The 14,700-nt window shown below is 42.7% G+C and overlaps 1 protein-coding gene across 1 annotated transcript in view; it reads right to left on the reverse strand.

The window, feature by feature from the left end:
• Positions 1 to 1,613: 1,613 nt before the first annotated feature.
• The window catches only part of SEC23B (SEC23 homolog B, COPII coat complex component), a 34,770-nt gene continuing 21,683 nt past the window's right edge, over positions 1,614 to 14,700 (reverse strand). The window contains exons 18-21 of the mRNA XM_006259547.4: positions 13,072 to 13,227; positions 10,836 to 10,901; positions 4,542 to 9,176; positions 1,614 to 3,154 (exon numbers count right to left, since the gene is read on the reverse strand). Coding sequence (XP_006259609.1) covers positions 9,087 to 9,176; positions 10,836 to 10,901; positions 13,072 to 13,227 — 312 coding nt within the window. The 3' untranslated portion in view covers positions 1,614 to 3,154; positions 4,542 to 9,086. The remainder of the gene's footprint in view (positions 3,155 to 4,541; positions 9,177 to 10,835; positions 10,902 to 13,071; positions 13,228 to 14,700) is intronic.

Consider the following 14,700-nt stretch of genomic DNA (forward strand, 5'->3'; position numbering starts at 1 on the left):
GAGCATGGTTGTATGGAGAGGAGCATATACATTAATGAGAGTTTTGGTTTGGCAACACCTCCCTTCCCACAAGTCCTAGTTCACAAAGAAGCAGCAGATCAAAATGCAATATCTGGTTACAAGATACTGTCTTGTCATTCTCCACCCTTCCTTGGGACTGCTTTTCCTCCAGTCCCCCCGAGCTGGGTATCCTTGCCAGTCAGGCTGCCTGAGGTTCTGGGGCTGCTTGTCTCACAGTAGCAGATCTATTCAGACTAACTCAGAAATTTAGGGGGAAGTTTTCCTATTTGGTTTCTTTCGTTAGTGCACAGGACTTCTTTTCTTTTTTCTTAACAATGAGTACTACACTGTTTACCATCTGATTTGGCAAAGCATAGAGCACTGTGATTTCTGGCTCTGAATTTGCCTGGAAGTTGGTCAGCTGACCTGTGACTTGGAGCCTAATTTGCAAGTGGCATTATTTAAAAAAAAAAAGAGGATAATTATTGCCCCTATTTGTGAGACTGGTTTATAATAGGCAGACCTCATTGGGAAACATCATTCAGGTAACAGATACTTTAAAATCTGACTAGATTCAAGAAAGTCTCTGAGGGAATACATGAACAAGGTAAATAACATTTGAAAATAAGAAAATACACAGGTAAAATCAGTACTTTTAACTGCTTTTTCTTTAGCATGCAACTTGTGACACAGTTCATCTTGTTATCTGTGCTTAGGAAGTATACATAATTTTGCCTTCAGTTTGTATCATATAGGATGTGTACTAAACAGAAACAAAACACTTGGCTCAAGCTACAAAGTATGATCATTCTTTAAAGTGAAACCAAGATGTTCAAATCTAAAAACTGGTAGGAGAATTTGTTTCATGAGCATAAAGAAAATCTTAAGAGTCTCAGGCCTAAGAGCGGTAGGCCACACTTGGACAATTGGCAGAAAGATTGGTAGTGCCCCAGTACTGGTTAGTGTATATGAAGTACAAACCAACAGGTGAAACCCCACCTTTATCTTTGTGATTTCTCTTTTTCATTAACACTCTGGCTCCAGTATTAAACTGGGCTTTATGTATAACACTATACTACTACCCCTGAATAGTCCACAAAACATAATTCTTCAACCAGTACTGCAGAGTTGGCCATTTTTGCCATAGAGTTCTGAAAATAGTAATTTTGTTGTCACTTTCCTTTGGGCTGTAGGCTTACCTACCTATTCTAACAACCCACATCAGCCTCGATTAAACCTGATTTTTCATCCCCCATGAGAGATCTGCCTACCCTAAAAACAAAGGCTCATTCTTCAGCTGACCTCAGACTACCATGAGAAAAGACTTACCTATTTTTTTGCCCAGGCACAGACCCTGGTGGCAGATGGGTCACTTGAAAGATAGGTTTCTAAGTACAACTCTAAGTAGAGAATGAGATGGTGGGAGTACAAAATCCTGGAAAGTGAAATGTATCAGACTAGCAAGAAGATGTTCTTAGAGTACAGGGGCAAGGCCTGACAAACAGCATGGAACTAATGGATTGTGTGTCTTCAGAAGGCAGGAAGTAACTTTTCCACAGAGCATTCACATCTAACATTCACAGAGGGATAAAAAGTTTGAGGGAAATCCTTCATAAAGTTTTGCCAACACATCACGTTTAATCACATCTATCTGAAAAATATTTTTAGGCGTGTGTTTTTGACAGCACTTTGTATGTCGCCAATTTCCTTATTTGCTTTTGATAGCAATTATGTACTAAAGAGTTACAAAAATGTGGAGAGGATAAAGTATCAAAGCACAAAATCTGGCAGTGGAATCTAGGGTCAAATGTTGTGTCTGAAACCACTTGTCATTTTTTTCCCCCTCTAAATGACTGCATTTCAAGTTGATTCTGTCCATCCTAAAACAGCAGAAAGGTGAATAAAGCCTTGACTTGCTTGATCTGGTCAGTTCTGTGAAAAGAGATGAGCCATTTCATTAGCAAACCAAATAGAAGGACCAGTGTCCTCTATGTGGTTATTTCGTACCAAGGTTTACTCGTTTCTTGAAATACAAACCTCCATTTGAAAAGCTGAGCTCCAGAAATGCTTTTTATTACATATAGGCTATGTTTTTTTAATAAGTTTTCCCTCTCAAGTCTTCATTTACTCTTCATCATTCACCTTTTCACAAAGCAGCAAGGAGTAAATGCATTGTTTTTGTTTACTCTGAAATATAATACATTCATGGAGTTCTCTTACCTGCAGTTACATGAAAGAAGCTGATGGTGATTGTGAATAAGCCTTATGTGCTATGGAAATCTTCAACTACTTGCTAGTCTTTGTAACGCCTTTTGAAGGCCTTTCTTTCCCTAAACATGTTGCTATTCTTTTTTTGTTTGTTTTATGCCACATATGAAATACAGATCAAGTCATGGCTTTTTCAGGAAAAGTACTATTTTACTAAAAAGTACTATTTTATTTTAAGCAATACCTATTTGCAATAAAAAGCAGTAATTCTGGGTCAGCATCAGAGCTAACATGAGTTTAGGCTTTGAATTATAGGACTAGCTGGGTAAGCACAAAACATCTCAAGACCTCATGTTTTTAATATTCTCTGGTTTATGCCCCTACAGTATTTAAGACAGGTTAATGGCTTGTTTCCTGAAAAAAAAGCAATCAAGAATATTTGCCTAATTATGGCAATCGTACTACTTTTTTCCCCATTCTCCAATTTCCATATCAGGTGCTATAATTCTGTAAGGCAACTACCTCCAAACTGCTACTCCTGCTACACCCAGGCCTAATCATAATAGTGAAAAGGTTTCTCTACTAGATGCAATGTGACATGTAAATTCATTAAAATCAAAACTAGTTTAGAAACTTCCTATGTAATCACATTAATATTTACAGAGACATTCTCAGACAATGGTTTAAGTGGAGTTGAAGAGATGTGCCATATTTAAATTATCCATTGTTATTTGAGATGTGAAGCTCTTGACTTTAACAGCAAATGGGGGCAAAATCTGTTCTTCAGCTAGAATCCATTACTTCTCTGGGTCAGAGTCATCAGTAACGTTAAAGGATGCTTTCAAATACGGAAAACGTTCAGGTCCTTGTTTATAGTCCACTGTTCTTACTACGTGAAAGCCCAGCTAGTTTTTATAATGATGTACTTCTTGCTTGGTGTCCGGACCTGGTGGAGTTAAAAAAAAAAAAAAACAACCCCCCCCCAAAAACAAGTCAATCCTTTATAGTGAGAAAGTTCCACCCATACATTTTCCATTACATCATTGCTCATATTATCAGAATATCCAAGTAGCTACATTTCTATTCAGTTTTTGTGGTTATCTACAAGGGTGTTTCAGAAATGTAATGGTATGTTTAAAATAAAACCCATTTTGTGCGCATTGAGGAATACTAATGGTGGCTACTGTCAAACACACCCAGCGTTTACAACTATGTAAAGAAACAATGAAGACTTGGACTAGTTAATGATCATTACACACAAAACAGTTTTATTTCAAAATTGCTACTCATTTCTAAAACCCTCATACATCCCAACATTGGGAAATGGATGAATCGTAACACATTTACACTGCAGCATAACCCAGGGACCTGAGCAAATTTGCGTACAGGTTTCCCTAGTCAAGGAAGTAAAGCAGCATTCATTTTCACAAGGCCACTCTCTTGTCCCCAGCACTCTCACCTCCAAAGCCCTAAACTAGCAGCATACACAATTCTCCTTATTGCCTTGTCAGAGCTACCATTCTCCGTTGAGTTTTGCTTGGGCTAGCTACTGAGGTGGCTGTTTATACAGACCTAGACCAGTGGTGCCCAACCTTTTCACCCTGCAGATCAGATGGGTAGCACCAAGTCCTTTCACAGACTGGAAGCAGTCAGTGGGACCCGAGCTGGCTGCAGGGAGTGTACAACCCATCTGTCTATGTGGGAGAGGGACAGGGCACAGCAACCCCAATCTGGACACGTGTTAGAGATGGGGAGGATTGGGCCAGGAACAGGGCCTGGCCCTAATCCTGCATGGCCCAGGCAAAGCTGGATCCAGCCACGTAGCCCTTCCATTGCTCCTCACTGCCAAATTTGCTGACCCATGGAGGATACCAAGGCTCTGCAGGCCACACTGGGCCAGTGGGCTAGAGGTTGAGCAGCCCTGACCTAGGCCAATGGTGGCTTAGGATGATGATAAGGCGACAACCAGCCCCAACTCCTGATCTTGCCTTTACTGCAGCTGAGGGACTCTGCCTGCTATCCAAATGGTAAAGCTGCGAGGCAGAAAAGCTTTTAAAAAGGAAAATACAACCGAGGAACACCTGCCTTATGGCCCTTCCCCATTCCCATTCCCATTCCCCACCCCGCGCCTAGCACACGTGTCTCCAGAAGCCCGCGAGAGGTATGAGCACAGAACGCCCCACCCCCATTACGCAAACGCTGCGGAAGGCGGGGTTCTTTCTTCCTATTGCGTATGCGTGGGAAAGGAACACCCCCCCCCACCCCCCCATACATAAGAAACTTCTCTCCGCTGCGCATGCGTGACAGGAAGAATGGAGGGGGGGGGTCCATACCGTTAGGCTTCCTCTGGGGCAAGTTGTCGACGCGGTAGTAGTAGAGGGCGTAGCCCAACAGACTCCATGAGCTCAGCGCGTACATAATGGCAAAGCGTTTTCTCCACAGCTCAGCTTTAGCCTTGTTCATCTTGCCTTCGGCCCCCAGCGCCCACTCACCAACAACGGCAGAGCCTACTGGCCGAGCAGTGCAGCCAATTCGAGGCGAGGAAACGCGGAAAGACTTCCGGGGTAGGAAGGGAGGGGGCCCCGCTGTCCCGTGCATGCGCGTTGTGGGCGATACGCAGCCAGGAGGCCTGGCCCTGTCCCGCCGCGGTTAGGCTCTGTGCGGGCTAGGGTTAGGGTTATTTGAAAGCTTCGGGTCACGCGCCCTTTCTCAGAGGCACCGGGTGTTGGCTGCAGCCAAAGCTGGGGACTTCAGGGTGGCCCAGTGCTCCTGCTGGGACCGAAGCCAGAGGTTCCTGGTGAGAGGGGCTTGCCTGTCCACTCGGGGTCAGATCGCTCTCCATATTTGGGGTCAGGTGGAGATTTTACCCTATGGGCAAGGCTGTGGGGTTTTTGCCTTCCTCTGTAGTAAGTGCTTATGGCCATCTAACTGGGATCTCCTGAGTGTATATTGATAGCATTTCATAGAAGCAGGGCACTGGCTGCTGTGGTTCCACTGCTTTACCCCAGGCAGGGTAGGGTGTCAGGTCTGTCTTGTATCAGGATTGACGGTTGTCTTTATATAGAGAGTTTTGGTTACGGATTGCATAGGATGGTTTGGGTATTGATGATCTTGCCTGAGGCAGGGGGCTGGACTTAGATGGCCTATGGAGGGCCCTTCCAGCCCTACTTCTCTGACCTTTAACACCACCTTAGCCAAAGACTTGGCCTGCACAGCCTCTGTTTCATCATCTGTTATAACAGGGGTGATACCTATGGATGCAGGGTAGGGAGGAGTTTCCATTCCATGTCTGAAGGTTGAAAGTCCTCGACAGAAGTAAGCAGAAATATAGGTACTGTAGGCAAACAAACAGCCCAGCTCTTTTATAAGTTGTTCTTGTTTGTTCGTTTTTTATGATTAACCCCTGGTGATTGTGCCCAGACCAGCCCTACAGTAATCACTGATTTAGGTCGAGTGCCCTCAACCTAAATGGCATTTCTCTGCCTGTGGTAGATCTCCATTCTTGGCCTCTCATGAGGATGCTGATGCCAACACATAGAAACTGATCAAGGGACAGCCATGTTACTCTGTGGACATATACAGTCCTGCAATTTCTGAAGAATCACAACCCAGATTCAAATCCAAAAGGCCTGGTGTGCAAGACCTTTATGCCCTGAAATAACCTGGTATGGGTAAACAGCAAGCAACTTGGGGAGCTTCTCCAGAAAGCAGCAATAAAATGAAACAAAGGAACAGAGTCTACATTAAAAGACAAATTAAAAAGTATGTCTAGACCAGGCAACAGCACCAGGAAGGACTATATGAAAAAGATACTTAGGTATTGTTCACAGCAGCATACAAGCTTCTTTACAGATGGGAAGGAATAGGCCACATTGTAAAGCACTCTGCATAAAGATAAATATGCAGGTTCATGTGGAAAGAAAAACACCCACCCCTACCCTTTATTTAAAATGTAAATAAAGTTGTCTAGGTATACTGTAGGTCAGTGGTTCTCAACCAAGGGTTTGCAGCCCCCCTGGGGGCCACAAGCAGGCTTCTGGGGAGCTTACCCAGCCTGGCATGGGGAGGAGCCACTTTGGCTCCCCTGGGACTAAGGCAAGCCCTGAGGAGGAGGCAGGAGTAGGCCCACCCCACACCCTCCATCTTGTGGGTGACACTGCAGGTAAGCAAAGCTCTATGCTGCTACTGCTCGGGTGAGTGGGGTCCCAGGATATTTCACTGCCAAGCCCTGCCTGCTGCACCCAGGGCCATGCAGGCAGGGCTGGGGAGCCAGGCCATTTCTCTCCTGTGCAGGGAGCAATGGCAGCTCCACAGAGGGGCCTTGGGGAAAAAAAGGTTGAGAACTCCTACTATAGATAACAGGGTAGTAGTGATGGCAACTGGGTTAGTGCTATAGCTGAGAGCTTATTTTGGCCTGCAGACTCACGGCAGTAGCAGTTGAGAAAAATGAATAGAGCCCAGTTCAACTGCAAAGGTTCATGGTGACTCTGCAAGAATGGGGGAAAATGATGTTTTTACGCAGAAGATTAACCATGTAATCTTAAAAAAAAGCCTGGGCGTACATGCTGCTCTTATAGTCATTCTTCAGACTGCATTGCAAGAGGGTGACTCGAGTTAAAATGAGATGTTATATATCAGAAGCTAGTTGTACAGAGTATTTTTATATTTACCACAACTAAGGTTTAAAATTTGGTTATAGGAACATTCTTGCCTCACTTCAACTATTTTGAGGAGTAGAGCTCCAAAACCACAGACAGCATTGATACAGTTATAAGTCTAAGGACTTTTTATTGTATCATGAACAAGAATTTTTGCTCTCTAACAGAAGGCTTACATGCAGTAAAGCAGATCAACCCATGTGTGTGGTAGACTAGGAAGGGGACAGGCAGCAAAGTGGCAGACAGGGCAGGGAACAGAACAACAGAGCAGCAGATCAGGCATAAAGTAAGGCAGCCAGTCAGGCAGGAGAAAGGGATTCGAGCGACTCTCAGGAAGGATGTGGAACTAATTTATGATACACTTGGCAAAAACGTTGGTCTCCGCTACAATACAGTGTGTGAGCCTAACTGTAAGAGAAGATGTGTACACAAATCTATTTAGATGAAAATCGGGGCTGAAATTAAAAGCAATTTAGACAGCCCCTATGCTTTGAATCAACATGACTTTGGTAGTTGAGAGTAGCAGGTGTGAGTCTTTTTGTATGATGAAGTAATGAGTCATCTTTAGATCTCAAGCAAAGAAGGAAGGTAGATCATGTGCAATTTTGATGTGGTGGAGAGTAAATTCTCCACACTAGGGCCAAATTTAACTTGAAACCTGTAATGGCTGCATCCCCAGGAACAGGAACGTGTAGTTTGCAGCACCTCAAAGCCTCCTGAGGCACTGCAAATCCATGTTTGCAGCAGAAGGGCGAAATCGAATACCAGGAAGTCCCAGTATCTAAAAACAAGGGGTGGGGAGCATGTGGCTGCAGCATACACCCTGCAAAACTAGAGCCTGGCCAGCCAGAGCCACACTCCAGCTACCAGCCAGGCTGTGCACCTGGATCACTGCTGTTGCAGCCCCAAGGGGACCCCAGGCAAGGCTGCTGGGGCCAATGCAGATGCTGGCTCCAGCTTCCCCTGCCCCACTTGGTGCAATTTGCAGCTCACCACAACACGCATACAGGGGCATGCCTGAGGAAAAGTAGCGATGGCGCAATATATGACACTTCTGTTTGTCCCCAGGGAAACACATGCACACGCTGGGTGTGTTCCCACAAGCATGCACATCCCTTCTCCCCCAAATGCATACCAAAATGGTAGGCATTTTTGCACCCACCTTCTGTTGGAAAGCATTCTGTGATTCTCAGTGCTTAGAGATCCAGAATCACTAATGAAATTGCTTGGGCAATAGGAACTGAAATTCTCTCTCTTTTCAATAACTTGAATGCACAACTCTAGTTTACTTTTGAAAATTTACTGGAAGAACTAGAAGACTGATTTAATTCCCTCTGAGAGTCAGGTTCGGTATGGCACTAAATATTAATGCTTGCCTTAACTAATTTTATCTTTCATCAATATAGTTTCCTTTATCCAAAAGAGTTGCTAAAAGAGAATAGTTTTAATACATTTTGTTACAATTAAGTGAAAAGCTGTATTAAGTTTTCTATAAGCTAAAACATCCTGGAGTTGAAGTTACAATGTATGAAAAATGTAGATCAGAAAGAACACAGACAAATGGAATACAAATAAATTAACATCTAAAAGGATTCAGTACAAAGCTCCCCTCCAGTATTTGTTTCATGAAATAGTTGAAAGCTGTGGCCTACGAAGAAGAAAAGGAATGTACTGTATTTGCTTACATACAACATGGCCCAAAATATAATATATACCCTGTTTTTGAAAGGCAGAATGAAGAAAAATGGATTTTTCCAGTTATATGACTGCATAGCCCAGGGGAAGAACCCAGTCTTCAGGTGACTTTTACCCTTTTTTTCCTCCTTGGGCTAATGGGATCAGCTAGTAGACTATAAAATTGCCCTAAGAAAGGTCAGTTTGACTTTTCTTAGCAAGACCATAAAGACCATTAAAAAAGGAGACAACTGTTAACACCTGTGGAGCAAAAAACAATGGACCATTAAATCAAATGAATTCTTCAGCTGCCTGAATAGTCATGATGCTGCACTGTGGAGCAGGATTTAAAGTAGGGTGCTTCTATCCCAGGCAGAAAAACAGCTTCCCTGCTTAATATATGCACCCCAATTATGGGGGGCTACATTTAGAGGAAATCATGTGTTATATGTGAGAAAATACAGGTAATACATTTTCCCACATCTATTGAATTATCAGTATGATCCCATTAATTCTTTCCTTTTTATGTCCTTGTTATGATCCAGGTCATGCTGCACTTGACACTGCCAATTTTTTCAGATGGTCCATGAATACCTGGAGACTAACATCATCCGTTAGGATTGGAGACCCCGATTCCTGCAATAATAGAAATAAATGTGTGATGAGAAAAAAACGAATAGGGGTAGAAGGGTCATTCTGAAAGAAAATTAGGTTTCTGTGCCCAATGCTAATCAACCATATGCATATTCTAGCCAGAGAGAGAGAGTGTGTGCGTGTGTAGCCACACAAATTCCAGTGAGAGAGAGAGAGAGAGAGAGAGTGTGTGTGTGTGTGTGTGTGTGTGTGTGTAGCCACACAACAATAGTACCAACAAAACTCCATTTATTCTGGTCTTGCAAGTAATTCTATACTATTGAAAGAGATTTTATTATTTATGAAACATAATTTGTATCCCTGCCCCAAAGATGCAACAAAAAAATAAAAAAGGAAGGACAGAATAAGACCCCCAAAAATCAAGCAACCATTCATAGATTGTAAGGCTGAAAGGGACCTCGGCAGATCATCAGGTCCAGCCCCTGCACCAAGGAGGAAAGACAATTGGGTTCAAGTGACCCCAGCAAGGTGACCATCCAGTCTCCCCTTGAAGATTTCCAGGGTAGGTCATTGCATCACCTCTGGAGGGAGCTTATTCCACAGTCTGGGCACCCTAATTGTGAAGTAGTTTTTTCCTGATGTTGAGCCTAAAACAATCTTCCAGGAGTTTGTAACCATTACCCCTAGTTTTCCCCAAGGGTGCCCTGGTGAACAATTGTTCACTGAGCCCTTGACGTATGTCTTGATGTAGCAGTAAGCTGCTACCAAGTCCCCGCTCAGCCTTCTTTTTTTCAGGCTGAAGAGTCCCAGATCCCTCAGCCTTTCCTCATATGACTTGCTGTGCAAGTCTCTGATCATACAGGTGGCTCTTCTCTGGACTCTCTCAAGCTTTACCACATCCTTGTTAAAGTGTGGCACCCAGAACTGGACACAGTATGCCATATTCTCACTAAGTTATAATTGCACCTGGAGATTTTACTATTATTTTTAGTCTATAGTACCAAAATATGCCAGCTGCAATCTAGAAAAATAGTGGACGAAAGTTTTTGTAGCTGACTGCCTGGAACTTTCATGGTATATCCTAAGTCTTAAAAGCCTGTTTCTCAGAGCTGCTGAGGGCTTTCAGCTTGCATTCATGTCAATAGGAGCTGTGGGTGCTCTGCACTGCTAACAATCAGACTGCTTTTATTAACAAGCTTAAATAACGTAGGAGCTTCACTTCAGAAACCCAGTTTTGAAAATTTCCTGAGTATCCCAATTGCTTTTATTTAGTTGTTCCCTGCCAATATAATTTAGCTGTTCCATTCTAATTAATTGATGGTGACCATAAAGGAACAAAATGATGTACACACTGAGGTGCTAAAGAAAAGTCTAGCTCTTTGATGGCTGCACATTTTTCGCTTCAAAATACGACTACTGCAGCCACCAACCAGCAATGTTATTGTCAGCTCCACTGTGACAGGGAAATAACTTTTGTTTCTCCCACCACAAAGCATTACAGATTTTTAGGCTTCAAAAAATGAACATTTGTGAAAGCTGCTAGCCAGAGGGCAGAAGGATGGATGTAACACATCCCACGGGAATAAAGCAAGCTATTGCTCATCACCCTAACAACATGTAAACAGAAAGGAAACAGAATGGGAGAGGAGAATGTATATGTTTCGTTTCTTCCTCAAACACAAATAGGTCTCCATAACTTACCTGTCCCCAGGCATAGAGGTTATTGTGCGTCTGTGAGGGGTTCACTTTTGATAACAGGAACCGAGCCTATGAGAAAAACAAGATGTTACAAAAGTAATTTTAAAAATAAAGATCAGTTAGCTGCCTCAGGATCCAACATCATAGATAGTCTGATTAGTTCCTGCATTGCTCCACTTTTCTAAAGAGGATTTTCTAACTTAACTTGGTTATTAATGTTCCAATCCAATTCCTGTTTATGGGTATCACCAGAGCAGCCATACAATGCAATGATTTTCTTCTCCTGATCGCTGCAATAGCTAAATTTGACTGAATTTTTTTGGTTATCAACATTTGCTGCTATCTGACGTGGCTATTATTCAGCTGTTACAGAGAGAGAAGAGAATGAGAGGTGGATAAAGCTAAAATAAACTCTTTATTCCCAGACACCCACAGCATATGTATTACATGACTCAAAATGCAACAAGAGTAGGCAAGAGACTTCCTATTTTGAATGCTAGCACATCCTGTAGAATAATGAACAGACCTCTAAACTACTATGAACCACAAGGGACAAAGGAACCTGCTCTGCTAATATATTCAAGTTTTCAGTTCCTTTAAAAGAGGCAATCTTCTGCATTCTAGTGGCAGATATGCTTAGCACTGCTGTGGAAGGCAGGCCACAAGCCCATCCTTCTGGTAAGGAGTTCCATCTCCTGGGCTCATTCCCTCCCCTGCTGCATATCTGGGTCAGTTCAGCATGACAATGTGACAACATGACATCCATTTCAAAACAAAAACCAAAAAGGTTTCTTTGAGGGTGAGCATCCCTCTGCTGCACCAAGCGATGGTGGCTGAGATCTTCAGTACCACAGTGTTTTCACTTTGATGTTCCCACTAGGCTAGTGGTTTTCAACCTTTTCAGAGTCATGGCACCTCTCCACCACTTGTTTGAATGTGGCGACACCACTGGCTGAGAACTTCAATTTATTTCAGTGCTTTTCAACCAGGTGCTGCTGCTCCAGATAAAACTTCCCTGCATACCTGCTGCAAATCCAAACTGGGAAGGGCTGTTACATACACATGCTCCTCCTGCATTAGGGCTTTCTAATCAGCTTAAAACAGCAGCAGCTGCCTCATGGTGTAGCTCTTTCTGGTCTGGTGCCCCCTATGCATCTCATGAAAACAGGTTTACAGGACAACCGTCCTACTCACTTCTGTTTCTGCAAGAAGGAGCGTAGGAGGGGCTGGACTGGGAAGAGTTACAGCCAAGCCAGCTCCTGCCTGCAAAAGGCTAATAAAAGAGTCCTAATGGAGCAGGAGTGTGCGGGGGATAGTTTTACCTGGCTGCCACTGAGATGGCAGCCCCTGCATCAAAGCACTCCAAGTGAGAAGCACTGCACTAGGTGCCGAGAAGAATGCTCTGGAGACTCACAACCAGGAATATCCGCACCAGGACATTCAACACCATATCACTGATTTGGACCCTGGATAGTGACTACTATTTTCCTATTCCAGCAACAAATGAGTCAGTTGCAGATATTATACAATGAATACCTAACTAAAATGGGACTAACTAGGACCTGTCTAGTAACTTGAAAGAGAGCAATTATTTGTCACCTCTCAGAGGAGAAAAGACAAAGTCAAAAAGAAGAGCTACAGTGACACAGTCTTGACTGGTTCAGGAACCACATGAACAGTCAATGTTTATCAAAGAGTGACAGCTTCCTATACACACTCCAACTCATTGGTTAATATCTAAGCAGTCCAACGGGAAAATACGACTGGTGAGTCACATAGTGTTTCCTAACATATATACAATGCTTGCAGCAGAAGAAACATTTTCTGCAAAGAGCTGCAGGTAAGAAACTGAAGGGCCATTTGGACTCGGGCTGAGTGAAAAACAATGTCTTGATACATAATCAAATCATTTACCCACAAACCGCATGCACCTTTTTCCCCAAAAATAAGTTCTCCAAAATTGAGGTGCATGTCTTAAGCACAGAAGCCAATTTTCTTTTCCAGACTAGTATGAAGACGCTGTGTTGAAAACTGACTGTCAGCTTCTTTCTTAGTGAGCAAGCAGGAAAAGCACTGCCCAGTGTTAAGCTTTTCACAGCCACTCGCAGCTTAGTGGCTGAGGGAAAAGCTGGTAGCCATTTTGCAATGCAACCTTTCTATTAAAAAAGCAGCTCTAGGCCATGACTGGAATTTCCTTTATTCAAGCATACCAATCACTCACTGACAATTTCTGCCTTACCTGACTGCCTCCATGCTCTGTGTTAATATAACGTGGCATTGGGAACCGAGTCTGCAAGATTTCCTGGGCATCATCCAGAGGGGCTTGCAGCAAATGCTTGAAGTTTTCATATTCGGGCATGTCTTGGTAGCCAGCTTTCTGCCACTGTGCAATAGTCTATGCAGAAAAAAGAAGAGAAGGAATGTTCCATATTTCCTTGCACTTTATAACTGATGTGTTTTCATGTTAATACAGCAAAATGTTAGAAGTCACATTTCTACTGTTCTATCAATTACTAACTTGGGGCCAGATCCTACTCTACCTGTTAAGTGCTCAAGTAAAGTCCTATTCCACCCTGTGCAAAGCTCTAAAATCCACTAATGCATCTGTTTCTCTAACACATCATCACCTTTGCCTTTAAACAAAGTCACAAAAAACAGCAAGGAGGGGGAGGCATTACGTTTTTCAAGGACTCAGACAGGGTAAAATAGGATTGAACTGAGGTGCCTAAATCCAGTTAGGTACCTACTAGCTAAAGTAGGATCTGGCTCTTAGCATTTGCCTGATCCTCAGTTTAGATAAAGAATTTGCTGAAAAGAACAGACATTGAAAAGAGAGGTAACATGTTTCTGCAGTGGAAGTATATTTTAAACTGATGGTTTTCAATACATACAGAGATACAGAGAACACTTTTAAAACTGCCTAATTCTGAGTCCAACTAGGACTTAAAATACTATAGTGATAACTTCCTTTTAGTGTTCCACAATATATATATAGTTGAAAATTGCTCCATTCAATTTACAGATTGAATGCTTATCCCTTCCTTAATCCAATTTCACCAATAGATCTGACTGGCTTAAACTGCAACAATACAATGCAAGGCAATGCTTGCTTTAGGCCACAATGGAAAGCTCTCTCCTCCCACATAACTCCGTTGTATAACCTGTATTCATCTTAATGAGATCTGCATATATATATCTTCAGGAGAAAAAAACCAACCCTGTTAACAGCTGTTCTGTTTCACCCTAGAGGTTGCATGTCAGTAGTGGGTATGTAAATCTGGTGCATTAGACTGAAGTATTTTGATAGCCTTCAGGAAGTTAGCCACTATATACTCTGAGTGCAAGATCTGTTACATTCTGTTAGCCAAGAAATCCTTACAAAAAGAACACTCAAGGAATTAAACCCCAAATGCACACTGGATTAAAATGACAGTATAGTTATACACCTTATATATAAACCTTATAAGTATTTAAGCATACATCCAAAATGGATTCATTTAAAATGTCCTCGCTGCTGGAAAAAAATCATATAAACTGTCTGCTGATAGTGGATGATAGAGAGTGAAACGTGCCTGTCTGGTTTTACAGTCTAATTTGAGGGAGAGCTTTTCCAGTCACATTCAGGGTGTAGAACAACAGAATGATGCAAGCAAAGAACATAGTGGGAAGGTGAAAAGAGAAACAGGAGGCTTTCAGGAAAAGGAAAAAGGAATGAAAAAATGGACATTAAATTCTCTAGGAGAGTGCTATACCCATGGGCCATGGAAGAGAGGAAGGACAGGTGAACCAGCTTGTCTTTTTACATATACTGGAAGGGCTGGAACAAATCTAACAGACCTTTCCTTGAATAGCAGAGGTTGGGGCATGG

This window comes from Alligator mississippiensis, chromosome 1 (assembly GCF_030867095.1).
Source record: "Alligator mississippiensis isolate rAllMis1 chromosome 1, rAllMis1, whole genome shotgun sequence".
Classification (NCBI taxonomy): Eukaryota; Metazoa; Chordata; order Crocodylia; family Alligatoridae; genus Alligator; species Alligator mississippiensis.